The following is a 13,362-nucleotide window of genomic DNA, read 5'->3' on the forward strand; positions in this document are numbered from 1 at the left end:
GGGTTATACGGCTTTTGGGATATTTGTAGATTGTACAAACTGCAGATTGCTGTTGTCTGCATTGAAATGATGTAATACACAGCTCTGGTCAATGTACTTCTGTTCATGCGATGGTTTCCTTGTTCTTATTAGAAAGTGCACAATTTAGATTAAGACTGAGGGCAGCAAAAAATACACAAATAGATGGAAACAAGGAGAACAAAAACGTGAAACTAACCAGAATATGTGTTACAAACCTTAGATTCTTCAAAGGACCCCTTTTTTATGCTGATGATAACTTTACACACCCTTGGCATTCTCTCAAGCAATTTCACCAGATAGTCATCTGGAATAGCTTTTCAACAGTTTTTAAGGAGTTCCTCAAGGTATTAAGCGCTGGCTAAGTGATTCAACTCATCCCAAACCATTTCAATTGGCTTGAGGTCAAGAAATTGTAGAAGCCATGTCATGTGATGGAGCACTCCTTCCCGCTTCTTCTTGGTCACATAACCATGACATACCTTTGTGGTGTATTTTGGGTCACTGTCCTGTTTCAACACAAATTATGGTCCCTTTAAGTGCAAACTTGAGGACAATGCAGAATGATGTGGTAGCCATGCTGGGAAAGAGTGCCTTAAATTTGGAATAAATAACCAACATTGTCACCAGTGAAGCCCCCCACCATCACTCCTCTTCATCCATACAGCATGGTGGGTACCACGTATGTAGAAATCAACAGCTCACCTTTTGTGTGTTTAACAAAGACATGACAGTTGATGCCAAAAATCTCTTTGACTCATCGACCACAGCATAGAGTTCCACTGATCTAATGTCAAGTCCTTGTATTGATTGCCTTAGACAACTTTCTTCTTGTAGGTTGTGGCTCTCAGTAGTGACTTCTTTACAGCAATTTGACCATAAAGGATTGCTTGTTGCAGTCTCTTTTGGACTGTTAATGGGAACCTTTTACCATGTTTTTCCCTTAGAGCTGCGGCCACCACCAGTAATCCCTTATATACAGCATTCTAGAATACTATATATAAGAGCTGTAGAATATAAAAAACACCTTTATAATACTCACCGAGGGGGCGATCCGGTCTGATGGCTGTCGCTGCTCTCGGACTGGCGCCTCCTCCATCTTGATGGACCGCTGTCCTCCTGCTCAGCCCCATCGGTATTACATGCCCTGCATCATTCACAAAGATGCCTCCATCGACCTACTGCGCTGGCGCACTTTGATCTGCCTGGCTGAAGGCAGAGCAAAGTACTTTAATGTGCAAGCGCAAGAAAAGGTCAAAGACCGCCTGCACATGCGCACTACAGTACTTTGATCTGCCCTCAACCAGGCAGGTCAAAGTGTGTATGTAGAGGAGCGCAATGGAGGCCTCTCTGTGAATGATGCAGGACGCGTCTTGCACTCGAGGATGGACAGGAGGGCGGCAATCGCAAGAAGAGAAGAGGTGGCGGACCGAGAAAAAGCAGCGACACCCATCAGACTTCACAGCTCCCTAGGTGAGTATTATAAAGGTGTTTTTTACGTTATACAGAGTGGCCTGAGCTCTTATATACAGTACTCTGGAATGCTGTATATAAGAGTTCATAGGTGGTGGCTGCAGCTCATAAGGAAAAATCCTGGTAACAGGTTCACTTTTAAGTTAAAACATCTGTGCATCATTTATGTGGGCTGTTATCCGAGGTGCTGTCAATTTGTGATCTTTTTATCCTCTGGGTAATTCTTGGTCTTCCTTTTCTGGGGTAATCCTCATGAGAATCAGTTTTATCATAGCGAGTGATGGTTTTCATGACTGTACTTGAGGATAGCGTCAAGGTTCTAGCAATTTTCCTTATTTACCTTCACGTTTGAAATTAATGATGCATTGTCATTTCTCTTTACTAAGGCTAGTTTCACACTTGCGTTGGACGGCTTCCGTAGCATTGCGTTGTGTGACGGATGCAACGGATGCGTTGCATATAGTGGCACAAAGCAATGCTACGGATCGTACAAAATAACGGAAAGCGTTATTTATTTATTTATTTATTTTTTTCTTCTTTACAGTACCGTCAGCCGACTATTGTGAACGATCAGCTGATCGCTCTTAATAGCCGGCGGCCGAGCGCTCTCACATGCGGCGGCCGAGCGCTCATCTGAGCGCTATAGCATGCGGGCGGCCGGGCGATCAGCTGACTGCCCTGACATGCCGGTGGCCGAGCGCTCAGCTGAGTGCCCTGACATGCTGGCGGCCGAGCGCTCAGCTCAGTGCCCTGACATGCTGGCGGCCGAGCGATCAGCTGAGTGCCCTGACATGCCGGCGGCCGAGCACTCAGCTGAGTGCCCTGACATGCCGGCGGCCGAGCGCTCAGCTGAGTGCCCTGACATGCCGGCGGCCGAGCGCTCAGCTGAGTGCCCTGACATGCCGGCGGCCGATTGCTCAGCTGAGTGCCCTGACATGCCGGCGGCCGATTGCTCAGCTGAACGTTCGGCCACCGAGAAATAAAATAAAGTTTGTGATTTAAAAAAAAAAAGAGAGCATGCGCAGTGAAAAATAAAGGTTTCCGCTGCTCAAAAAAACGTTACATGCAGCGTTCCATCCGCCCGGCGCAGTGTCAAAATAACGATGCTGCGTCGTCCAGCGGATGCAACGCTGACACTTGAGTTACAGTGCGTCGTCCATACAAGTCTATGTAGAATAGCGCAGTTTCTTAACGGACTGCGCTATTCTCCATAGTGACGGACTGCGCTGAACGCAAGTGTGAAAGTAGCCTTAGTTGAGCGGTCTTGCCATATTCTGCCTATGAACAGTTGTAGAATAAGGCAAAGCAATGTATCGACTTGTGTAACAACATTACCTCTAAAAAGCACACCTAATTATCGCAAACTCTTTCTGAAGTAATTTTACAAATTAACTCTTGATGAGGCGTACCTGTCCATTGGAAGCCATTCCAGGACACTACCTGCTGATGGTGAGTGTGAGAATGCCAGAGCTGTGTAAAGCTGTCATCACAGCAAAAGGGGTTAAGGAATGTAGGGTTCAACACATATTCTGGTTTGTTTCTCATTTTTGTTTACTTATTGTTTCCATATATGTACCTGTCACACAGGGGCGAAGTAACGCCCGGCGTGCGGTGCAACACAGAGGGAAAACCAGGGAAGATGTAAAGGAAGGCCCTGGAGATAGGGAGAGGGACCATTTCATACTCACCTCTGGCTGACCTTGCATTCCCTAACAACCCTAGATGGGTCCTTCCCCCTGTATGCTGTCACATGCCTAGGCCCTCACTGACCCTCAACTTACCCTGACTAGGGTAATGGCCAGTGGGACACTAGTCCCACTACTACAATAAAAAAAACACAAGGTAGGTCAGCCAAATGGGTGGGGAAAGACACAAAAAAAACACTCCTTACTTTCTTCAGCAGGAAACTTTGCAGCTCAACTGAAACGACATCACAGCTATGCAGAGACAATATCCTTTAATTTGGTCAATATAGAGAATATCTATCACCGGCATGGAGTAAAGCCAGGAGTGGGTATATATAGCAAAAGGGCATGATGACAAAATGCTGCAGCAGTGATTAAGTGTATGGTTCCACTTGTGCATAGCTTCCGATGTGAGAGCTTCGGAAGCGACATGCTAATGTACCTCTGTTACAAGCGTCAACCGAGGGTCATGAGACTGTGATGCGATCACAGCTGCGGAGAAGAGGGGGGAGCACTTTCTCCCCATCTCCTCCGCTACTTGTCTCTGCGTACATTGCACCACAGTCGAATGACATGCGAGTGCAGTGCAATGTTTCAAACGCTCCCATAGACTTGTATGGGTGCGTGTGAGGCGAGACTCGCTGCCAAATACAGCATGCTGCAATTCATTCTGCATGCCGCTATGGCATGAGAAATCAATCACAGATGGACACTACCCTATAGTTTTGTACTACAGTGAGAGCAATCCTATTTTTTATTGGCCTAACTCGTCCGTGCAAAACGCAAGTGGAACTGTATCCTAAGGTTAAGAGTAATCTCAGCTAGCAGGTAAAAAGTCCTTAACCCCTTCAGCATCAAAAGAAAGTAAAACCACTCCAATACGAGATATAACCTGCGGACGTGACAGCACCTTTGTGGTTTTGCCGTCTTCAGTCTGATTTTACAATGTGCACATTAGAAAATGAATAGGGAAACTATTACATAAGCAAATGTCTCCAACCTTTTGACCAATACAGTCTATTGCAAAATAACCACAATGAATGCTTGCAATTCAATAAACACCAGTGCACAATTTGTGCAATGTACAAGTAACCCAGAAGCTGTGTATCCCTTCCCAAGTGTATGCTTGAATATTAAATTAATATATTTCCATGGCCGTTACATGACACCATAGTATTAACAAAACCCCATGGTATAATAAGAGCTAACAAATAAGCCTGCATAAAGCTCAGTACAGTCACTTAAACAAGGTCAGCTACATTACATCTACAGGCGGAGCGGCCCCTATGAAGAATATGCTGGGTATGCAGATATACCCTAATTAGTGTACAGAGCGAGCGGGAGTGAGGTTATTATCTGGGGCTGGATATTGTCTTATTAGGCCGATGTTGAAGAAGGTTTACCTATTTATAGCTCAGTTTTTGTTATTATAATATACTTATGAGGTTGTAGCAGTGCTGAGTTTGTGGTGTGTTTGTATGTATATCTATTTTCTTATTTGATTTATTATTCGATGCACATTGTGGTGCGCAAAATTATATTGTGACTGCAAGCCAAAAACTAAGATCTGGCTGGGGAAACGATGAAGCAGATACCAACTTTTAGAGTAAAACCCAACCTTTCCAAATGTATTTTACTCCCCATATGGAAAGCCATTGACAAAGTGCCCCAAGAAGTACGGTAAAAGAATGGATTTAGCTCTGCTTCATTTATATGTAACAACCATGAAGACTGTTTCGAATTCTAAATATACCCCTTTTTATATTTCTTTTTTTTGTGTTTTGTGTTGTATTATCTCACTTTAATGTTTGAATTTGTTTTTCTGAATTAAAGACACTAGCCGCTATTTTTACACTGATGGTGTGACGGATGTGTCATGGCCTGTCACGGATATGTCACGGTCAGCTGACAATCCAGTGGCAGCGAGTGCTAGAAAATCCCAGATATTGGCAGCACGTGTTGTTATCTGACAGTTCTCTGTTTCCGAAGCTACTGGACTCTAGGACCCTGGAATCTGTCAGTCCTTCATAGCAGTTGGTATCCTCTGACTTCCTTTATTAACCTCACCCCCTGGGGTGGTTTGGGTGCAGTTTATAATTTCTTCCTTGCTGAGCTCTGAAGAGGTCTTCTGGTGCGTCTGAGACTTCTGTAGTTGCTGTTGCTTAGATAAGTGTTTGTCTTTTGCTATCTACCAGGGCTCTGGTGATTGCAGTCATGTTTCCGCTGTATTGTTCCCTTGTGTCTTCCTTTAAGGCCATGTTACACATAGTGATGTCGTTTGAAATGTCACAGGTTTTGTGATGCAACAGCGACCTCGCTGGCGATCTCGCTACGTGTGACACATAGCAGCGAACGCCCCCCCCCCCCGCTGCGATATTGCCGTACCTGAACATCCTGGTTCATTTTTGTGATCGGTGGTGTCCTGCTGGGCAGCATGCATCGCTGTGTTTGACGACATAACAACGATGAGCGACCTTCGTTGTCACGTCTGGGTAGAAACACTACGCCTCTATCGAGGTCTGAGTCGTCAGAATAGCTCCTGCGTGATAGGGTCCCAACGACCGCAGAGGTCGTTATATGGATTGCCGTATCGTTGCTGTGTCCTTAATTAGATCTGCCTGTTTTCCAGCTCATTAGCGACCATATAGCGAAGTACCAGCGATCCTGACCAGGTCGTATCGTTGTCGGGATCGCTGGAACGCCGCTACGTGTAACGGGACCCTTACTATTAAGTGGAGTTGACGAAGAGCTCATCCAGCACTAGGGATACCTAGGGTCAGGTATCTGGCTCAGGGCATAGGTGAGAAACCTATCTAGGGTCGTGAGAGACCCCAGGGACCAGCTGTAGGTTGGTCACCACTTCCCCCTTTCCCTAGCTTTAAGGCATTCCTTCCACCTTCTTGTATGTTGTCCTATGCTGGTGGTATAGCCTCTCTTCCCTAACTTGTCAGATCCTATTCTTAGGATTGGTCATCAATGTCTGATCGATTCTCGGCACCCCCGCCGATCAGCTGTTCTTGGTGCCACCGGAGCTGTTCTGGAGCTGCTCCCTCTTCTGATAGCGGTTCGGTTCTGCACATTTGCCTCCCATTGATCTGAATGGAAGGCGGATGTGCAATACCCAGGCGCAATATTGACGGAGCAGCTACAGAACCGAGCATTTCTGGCAGCCTTCCACCACTGAGAACAACTAATCAGCGTGCGTGCTGGGTGTCGGACCCCGGCCGAACAGACATTGATGACCTATCCTAAGGATAGTCCATCAATGTAAAATAAGTGGACAACCCCTTTAAGTCATTTTCTGGTACTACTGCAAAGCTATATGGTCCATCTCTAATCTTTTCTTCGCTATATTTGTAAAGATATTGCATTGGCTCGATGATGTTTTGCATTTGTAAAAAAATTCAATAATAAATGATAAGAAATGAAATTCTAAATATTTCCTAGTTAGGTAAAGAAGAGTAGAAGGAACAGTTTATTATTATTTTAAATGGCAAATTCAATGTTGTGAAGGCGTTGAGAGCCGCCACGGACTTTGCATTAATGTTCTGGTTAAGCTTTCACCAGCAATGTAAATGCAGAGCGGTGCTCACATAGAATCGGATGAGCTTAGGGAACAATGTATGCACTGTTCAGAGAGCATATCCGCTCTAATGTGACAGCAATCCGGCATTTATACTGCCTGCAGTGCACAGGCGTGACTCGCATGTAAGAGCCAGGATTCGGCACTGCTAATAGCCCCCATGACAGCCCTGACTCGGGGTCTGTCTGCAACTTTTATGCCTGTGACACATTGTACGTATAAAGCCCAATATACAGACGTAGCAGCAGGCGATCCATACACCCGGAGTGCTGTAACGCGGCTCTGCTGTGTAATCACAGATACAGGCAAACACTGCGCTGCCATTTCACAGGGAGGGGGATGCACGGCGCAGATGGTATTGCTAGGGGATTGTAAATCTATAGAAGTCATGTGGGCAGAAGGCTGCGGTGGAGAATTACCAGTGCACTTGGCATTCACTTGCACTTTGGGATCTCATTTTTTTTCACCAGTACCAGCTATGACGAAAACCCCATATAAAACACGGGCATTCAGTAGCCTGAGGACCAGCCGGGCAGGGGACGGAGGATGGTTTAGGATTTAGATCAAAAGAATAATGGAACATTTTTGAAAAATGAGGCTAAAAATGGTGGCTCAGTGGTTAGCATTGCAGTCTTGCAGCACTGGGGTCCTGGGTTCAAATCCCACCAAGGACACCATCTGCAAGGAGTTTGTATGTTCTCCCCGTGTTTGCGTGGGTTTCCTCCGGGTTCTCGATTTCCTCCCACACTCTAAAGACATACAGATAGGGAATTTAGATTGTGAGCCCCAATGGGGACAGTGATGCTGCTGTATGTAAAGCGCTGCAAAATTAATAGCGCTATATAAGTGAATAAATTATTATAAAAATATGTTTCAGGTTAATGAACTTTTGGGTCAAATATTGGACCAGGAGGTCCCTTACAACCCGACCATATATGATTCTATGAAGTTTGGGAAGGCCGCCATAAGACTGATGAATGTAGGTTTGGATATTTCCACTTGTGACTTGAAGACTTTTGCTTTAAAATGGAATGAAGTAAAAAAACATTTATTAAAGGGAATCTGTCACCAGGTTTTTGCTCCTTCATCTGACAGCAGCAAAATGTAGAGATAGAGACCCTGATTCCAGTGATGTGTCACTTACTGAGCTGTTTGCTATCATTTTGATAAAATCAATGTTTTCTCTGCTGCAGATCTAGTAGTTAGGGCACAGTTTTACCTGCGCATAGCTTCTGATGTGAGAGCATCGAACCGATATGCTAATGACCCTCTGCTACGAGCGTCATGCGACTGTGATGCTGGGAAGAGGGAGGCAGCACTTTCTCCCCATCCCCTCCACAGCCTGTCTCTGAGTACATCGTACTGCACTCGGATTACATGCGAGTGCAGTGCAATGTTTCATAAGCTCCCATAGACTTGTATGGGAGGTGCATGATTTGAGACTCGCTGCCAAACGCAGCATGCTGTGATCTATGCCGCATGCAGCTATGGCACAAGAAATGAATTGCAGATGGACATTGCCCCATAGTATTGCACTAGAGTGAGAGCAATTCGATGTTTTATTGGATTGCACTCGTACGTGCAAATCGCAAGTGGAACCGTCCCCTTATACAGAGCTCATGAATATGCTGGACTACCTGCAGCACGCCAAGTAGTCCTCTAATGATAATCTCCTGCTGATTAAACAAAACTAAACTAAGCAGCCAGTAAATGACACATCACTGGAATTAGGATCTCTGCCCCTACGGTGGCACAAGCAAAAATCTGGTGACAGATTCCCTTTAAGAAGAGCATGTAAGAATGACAAAGGGCGGAGAATGGAGCGTTTTGCACACTTATGTGTCTGTGGACTATGTAGGCTAATATTTGGATATCCTATTATTACAATGAGCAGCTTTTTATTAGTCTGAAAGGCGCTGTGTCTGTGTAAGAACTACAGCTCCCAGCATGCCTTATCTGTCCATGTCTCAGGGCTTGCTGGATGTTGTAGTTGGGCGACGTCTTAGGGAACGGCATATGGCTACTAACTGATATGTAACCTACTCGAGACTTCAAAACACTAATTGAGAGCTAGTTTTAAGCAACAGGCATCTGTTACACTGTAATTATAGGTTATGCTGTTCTGCAAGCAGCAGCGACACTGACAATGGAGGCGACTACCCTGACAGCAATGTACACAGCATAGCAGAGCCCAGCGCCGCACATCAGGCAGCAGAGCTGAATATAGAAGGGATATTTAAAGGTGATACTTCATATAAAGCTGATGATCTGGAACGCTGCTAATGAGCCAGCAGCCTGGGATGGAGCAATTTAACCCTTCCATTGCTAGATGCCCCCCAGCACTGCGTCAGATGCCACTATTTGACCTAACAAATCTGAATGGCTAGATAATGCCATTGATAGATGACAGACAAAAAAATATATACACAGGGGTGTGCAACATATATACACAGGGGTGTGCAACATATATACACAGGGGTGTGCAACATATATACACAGGGGTGTGCAACATATATACACAGGGGTGTGCAACATATATACACAGGGGTGTGCAACATATATACACAGGGGTGTGCAGCATATATACACAGGGGTGTGCAACATATATACACAGGGGTGTGCAACATATATACACAGGGGTGTGCAACATATATACACAGGGGTGTGCAACATATATACACAGGGGTGTGCAACATATATACACAGGGGTGTGCAACATATATACACAGGGGTGTGCAACATATATACACAGGGGTGTGCAACATATATACACAGGGGTGTGCAACATATATACACAGGGGTGTGCAACATATATACACAGGGGTGTGCAACATATATACACAGGGGTGTGCAACATATATACACAGGGGTGTGCAACATATATACACAGGGGTGTGCAACATATATACACAGGGGTGTGCAACATATATACACAGGGGTGTGCAGCATATATACACAGGGGTGTGCAACATATATACACAGGGGTGTGCAGCATATATACACAGGGGTGTGCAACATATATACACAGGGGTGTGCAGCATATATACACAGGGGTGTGCAACATATATACACAGGGGTGTGCAACATATATACACAGGGGTGTGCAACATATATACACAGGGGTGTGCAGCATATATACACAGGGGTGTGCAGCATATATACACAGGGGTGTGCAACATATATACACAGGGGTGTGCAACACATATACACAGGGGTGTGCAACATATATACACAGGGGTGTGCAGCATATATACACAGGGGTGTGCAACATATATACACAGGGGTGTGCAACATATATACACAGGGGTGTGCAGCATATATACACAGGGGTGTGCAGCATATATACACAGGGGTGTGCAACATATATACACAGGGGTGTGCAACACATATACACAGGGGTGTGCAACATATATACACAGGGGTGTGCAGCATATATACACAGGGGTGTGAAGCATATATACACAGGGGTGTGCAACATATATACACAGGGGTGTGCAGCATATATACACAGGGGTGTGCAGCATATATACACAGGGGTGTGCAACATATATACACAGGGGTGTGCAACACATATACAAAGGGGTGTCCAGCATATATACACAGGGGTGTCCAGCATAGAATACACAGGTGTGTGCAACATATATACACAGGGGTGTGCAACATATATACACAGGGGTGTGCAACATATATACAAAGGGGTGTCCAGCATATATACACAGGGGTGTCCAGCATAGAATACACAGGTGTGTGCAACATATATACACAGGGGTGTGCAACATACATACACAGGGGTGTGCAGCATATATACACAGGGGTGTCCAGCATAGAATACACAGGGGTGTGCAACATATATACACAGGGGTGTGCAACATATATACACAGGGTGTGTGCAACATATATACACAGGGGTGTGCAACATATATACACAGGGGTGTGCAACATATATACACAGGGGTGTGCAACATATATACACAGGGGTGTGCAGCATATATACACAGGGGTGTGCAGCATATATACACAGGGGTGTGCAGCATATATACACAGGGGTGTGCAGCATATATACACAGGGGTGTGCAACATATATACACAGGGGTGTGCAGCATATATACACAGGGGTGTGCAACATATATACACAGGGGTGTGCAGCATATATACACAGGGGTGTGCAGCATATATACACAGGGGTGTGCAATATATATACACAGGGGTGTGCAACATATATACACAGGGGTGTGCAACATATATACACAGGGGTGTGCAACATATATACACAGGGGTGTGCAGCATATATACACAGGGGTGTGCAGCATATATACACAGGGGTGTGCAATATATATACACAGGGGTGTGCAACATATATACACAGGGGTGTGCAACATATATACACAGGGGTGTGCAGCATATATACACAGGGGTGTGCAACATATATACACAGGGGTGTGCAGCATATATACACAGGGGTGTGCAGCATATATACACAGGGGTGTGCAGCATATATACACAGGGGTGTGCAGCATATATACACAGGGGTGTGCAGCATATATACACAGGGGTGTGCCACATATATACACAGGGGTGTGCAGCATATATACACAGGGGTGTGCAACATATATACACAGGGGTGTGCAGCATATATACACAGGGGTGTGCAACATATATACACAGGGGTGTGCAGCATATATACACAGGGGTGTGCAGCATATATACACAGGGGTGTGCAATATATATACACAGGGGTGTGCAACATATATACACAGGGGTGTGCAACATATATACACAGGGGTGTGCAACATACATACACAGGGGTGTGCAGCATATATACACAGGGGTGTGCGATACAATATATACAGATAAAAGAATAGAACATAGCAGATTTAAGTTAGAAGGACACTGAAGTGTAGTAAAGTCCCTGTTAACGCCCCGCTGGTCCTTATTTAATAGATGGCACTGTCTGATGGGCACATACTGGCATGGGTGTATGGCAATAGGGAGGTTTTGCCAATTTTATTGTGTTTTTCCCTAGGCCAGCCCCAGCCACAGGTGACAGCCGCCCAGGATTCACCAATAAGTCACTTCTCATCTTATTCTGATATTTGTCACAATTATATACAATAAAATAATAAAATTCATCCATAAAATCCTCTGGTCCCACATTTCCAGCAGCTCTACTCATCATGGCACGATCACCTAAGGGAACAGACCATGTCATGTGCAGAGGACACAGCCCGAAAATCAAATATTTATCCACAACCATGAAAAATACACAACAACTTGTATCTGGAGATGATACAATGTTATCTGGAGATGATACAATGTTATCTGGAGATGATACAATGTTATCTGGAGATGATACAATGTTATCTGGAGATGATACAATGTTATCTGGAGATGATACAATGTTATCTGGAGATGATACAATGCTCTTCGGGCATTCACCCATGCCAACATGTCTGGGCACCTCCTGTATGCAACAAGTACAGAATAAGCAGGAGAGATACTCACAGCACGCAGCTCCCGGGTGCGATCCTTCATCCTCACCCCTCAGAGGATATCGGACAATCTGATCAGAGACGATGGGTGACAGATCTCTCCTCACTGGGGCTGGATGACTCGGTGTCTATGGGTCACACTGTATGTACATCCTATAGAGAAATATAGGTCAGTGTGGACTCTCAGCTCTCTGTATATACTCTAGGCTTCTCAGCGATCTGATCTGTCAGACAGGCTGCCTGTACATTCTAATGGCCAATATCTGGAGTGGATCAGATTGCTACAGATGGTTGTCAGGCATGCTGCCCCTCTGCTCTCCTAGCACAAAGCTGAGTCCTTGCAGCAATCACATCCTGAGCACTGTGCTCTCCTGCGATCACATCCTCCCCTATCTTCCTCTCAGTCAGGGGATTGTGGGTAGAGGTGGGGCATCTGCTGTTGTGTGAGCAACAGTGTTTCCAATAACTGATCCCTCTGAATCGTGTGCACAGGACCTGATTAGGAGAACTCACTACCCTGGTGAGTGCAGGGGGAGAGCGAGGAGCTGACCAAGGCTGAGAGCTAGGAGCTGACCAAGGCTGAGAGCTAGGAGCTGACTAAGGCTGAGAACTAGGAGCTGACCAAGGCTGAGAACTAGGAGCTGACCAAGGCTGAGAGCTAGGAGCTGACCAAGGCTGAGAGCTAGGAGCTGACTAAGGCTGAGAACTAGGAGCTGACCAAGGCTGAGAACTAGGAGCTGACCAAGGCTGAGAGCTAGGAGCTGACCAAGACTGAGAACTAGGAGCTGACCAAGGCTGAGAGCTAGGAGCTGACCAAGGCTGAGAGCTAGGAGCTGACCAAGGCTGAGAGCTAGGAGCTGACCAAGGCTGAGAACTAGGAGCTGACCAAGGCTGAGAGCTAGGAGCTGACCAAGGCTGAGAGCTAGGAGCTGACCAAGGCTGAGAGCGAGGAGCTGACCAAGGCTGAGAACTAGGAGCTGACCAAGGCTGAGAGCTAGGAGCTGACCAAGGCTGAGAGCTAGGAGCTGACCAAGGCTGAGAGCGAGGAGCTGACCAAGGCTGAGAACTAGGAGCTGACCAAGGCTGAGAGCTAGGAGCTGACCAAGGCTGAGAA

At 45.8% G+C, this 13,362-nt stretch overlaps 1 protein-coding gene across 2 annotated transcripts in view; it reads right to left on the reverse strand.

The window, feature by feature from the left end:
• STX1A (syntaxin 1A) overlaps positions 1-12,693 on the reverse strand; it is a 235,776-nt gene extending 223,083 nt beyond the window's left edge. The window contains exon 1 of one of the 2 annotated variants that reach the window (XM_075335363.1): positions 12,262-12,677. In XM_075335363.1, the coding sequence (XP_075191478.1) occupies positions 12,262-12,291 (30 nt within the window). In that variant the 5' untranslated portion in view covers positions 12,292-12,677. Of the gene's footprint in view, positions 1-12,261 lie in introns of both variants that reach the window. The other variant, XM_075335364.1, reaches the window with a different exon arrangement.
• Between the last annotated feature and the right edge of the window lie 669 nt (positions 12,694-13,362).

The sequence above is a fragment of the Anomaloglossus baeobatrachus genome, chromosome 2 (genome assembly GCF_048569485.1).
Source record: "Anomaloglossus baeobatrachus isolate aAnoBae1 chromosome 2, aAnoBae1.hap1, whole genome shotgun sequence".
NCBI classification, from domain to species: domain Eukaryota; kingdom Metazoa; phylum Chordata; class Amphibia; order Anura; family Aromobatidae; genus Anomaloglossus; species Anomaloglossus baeobatrachus.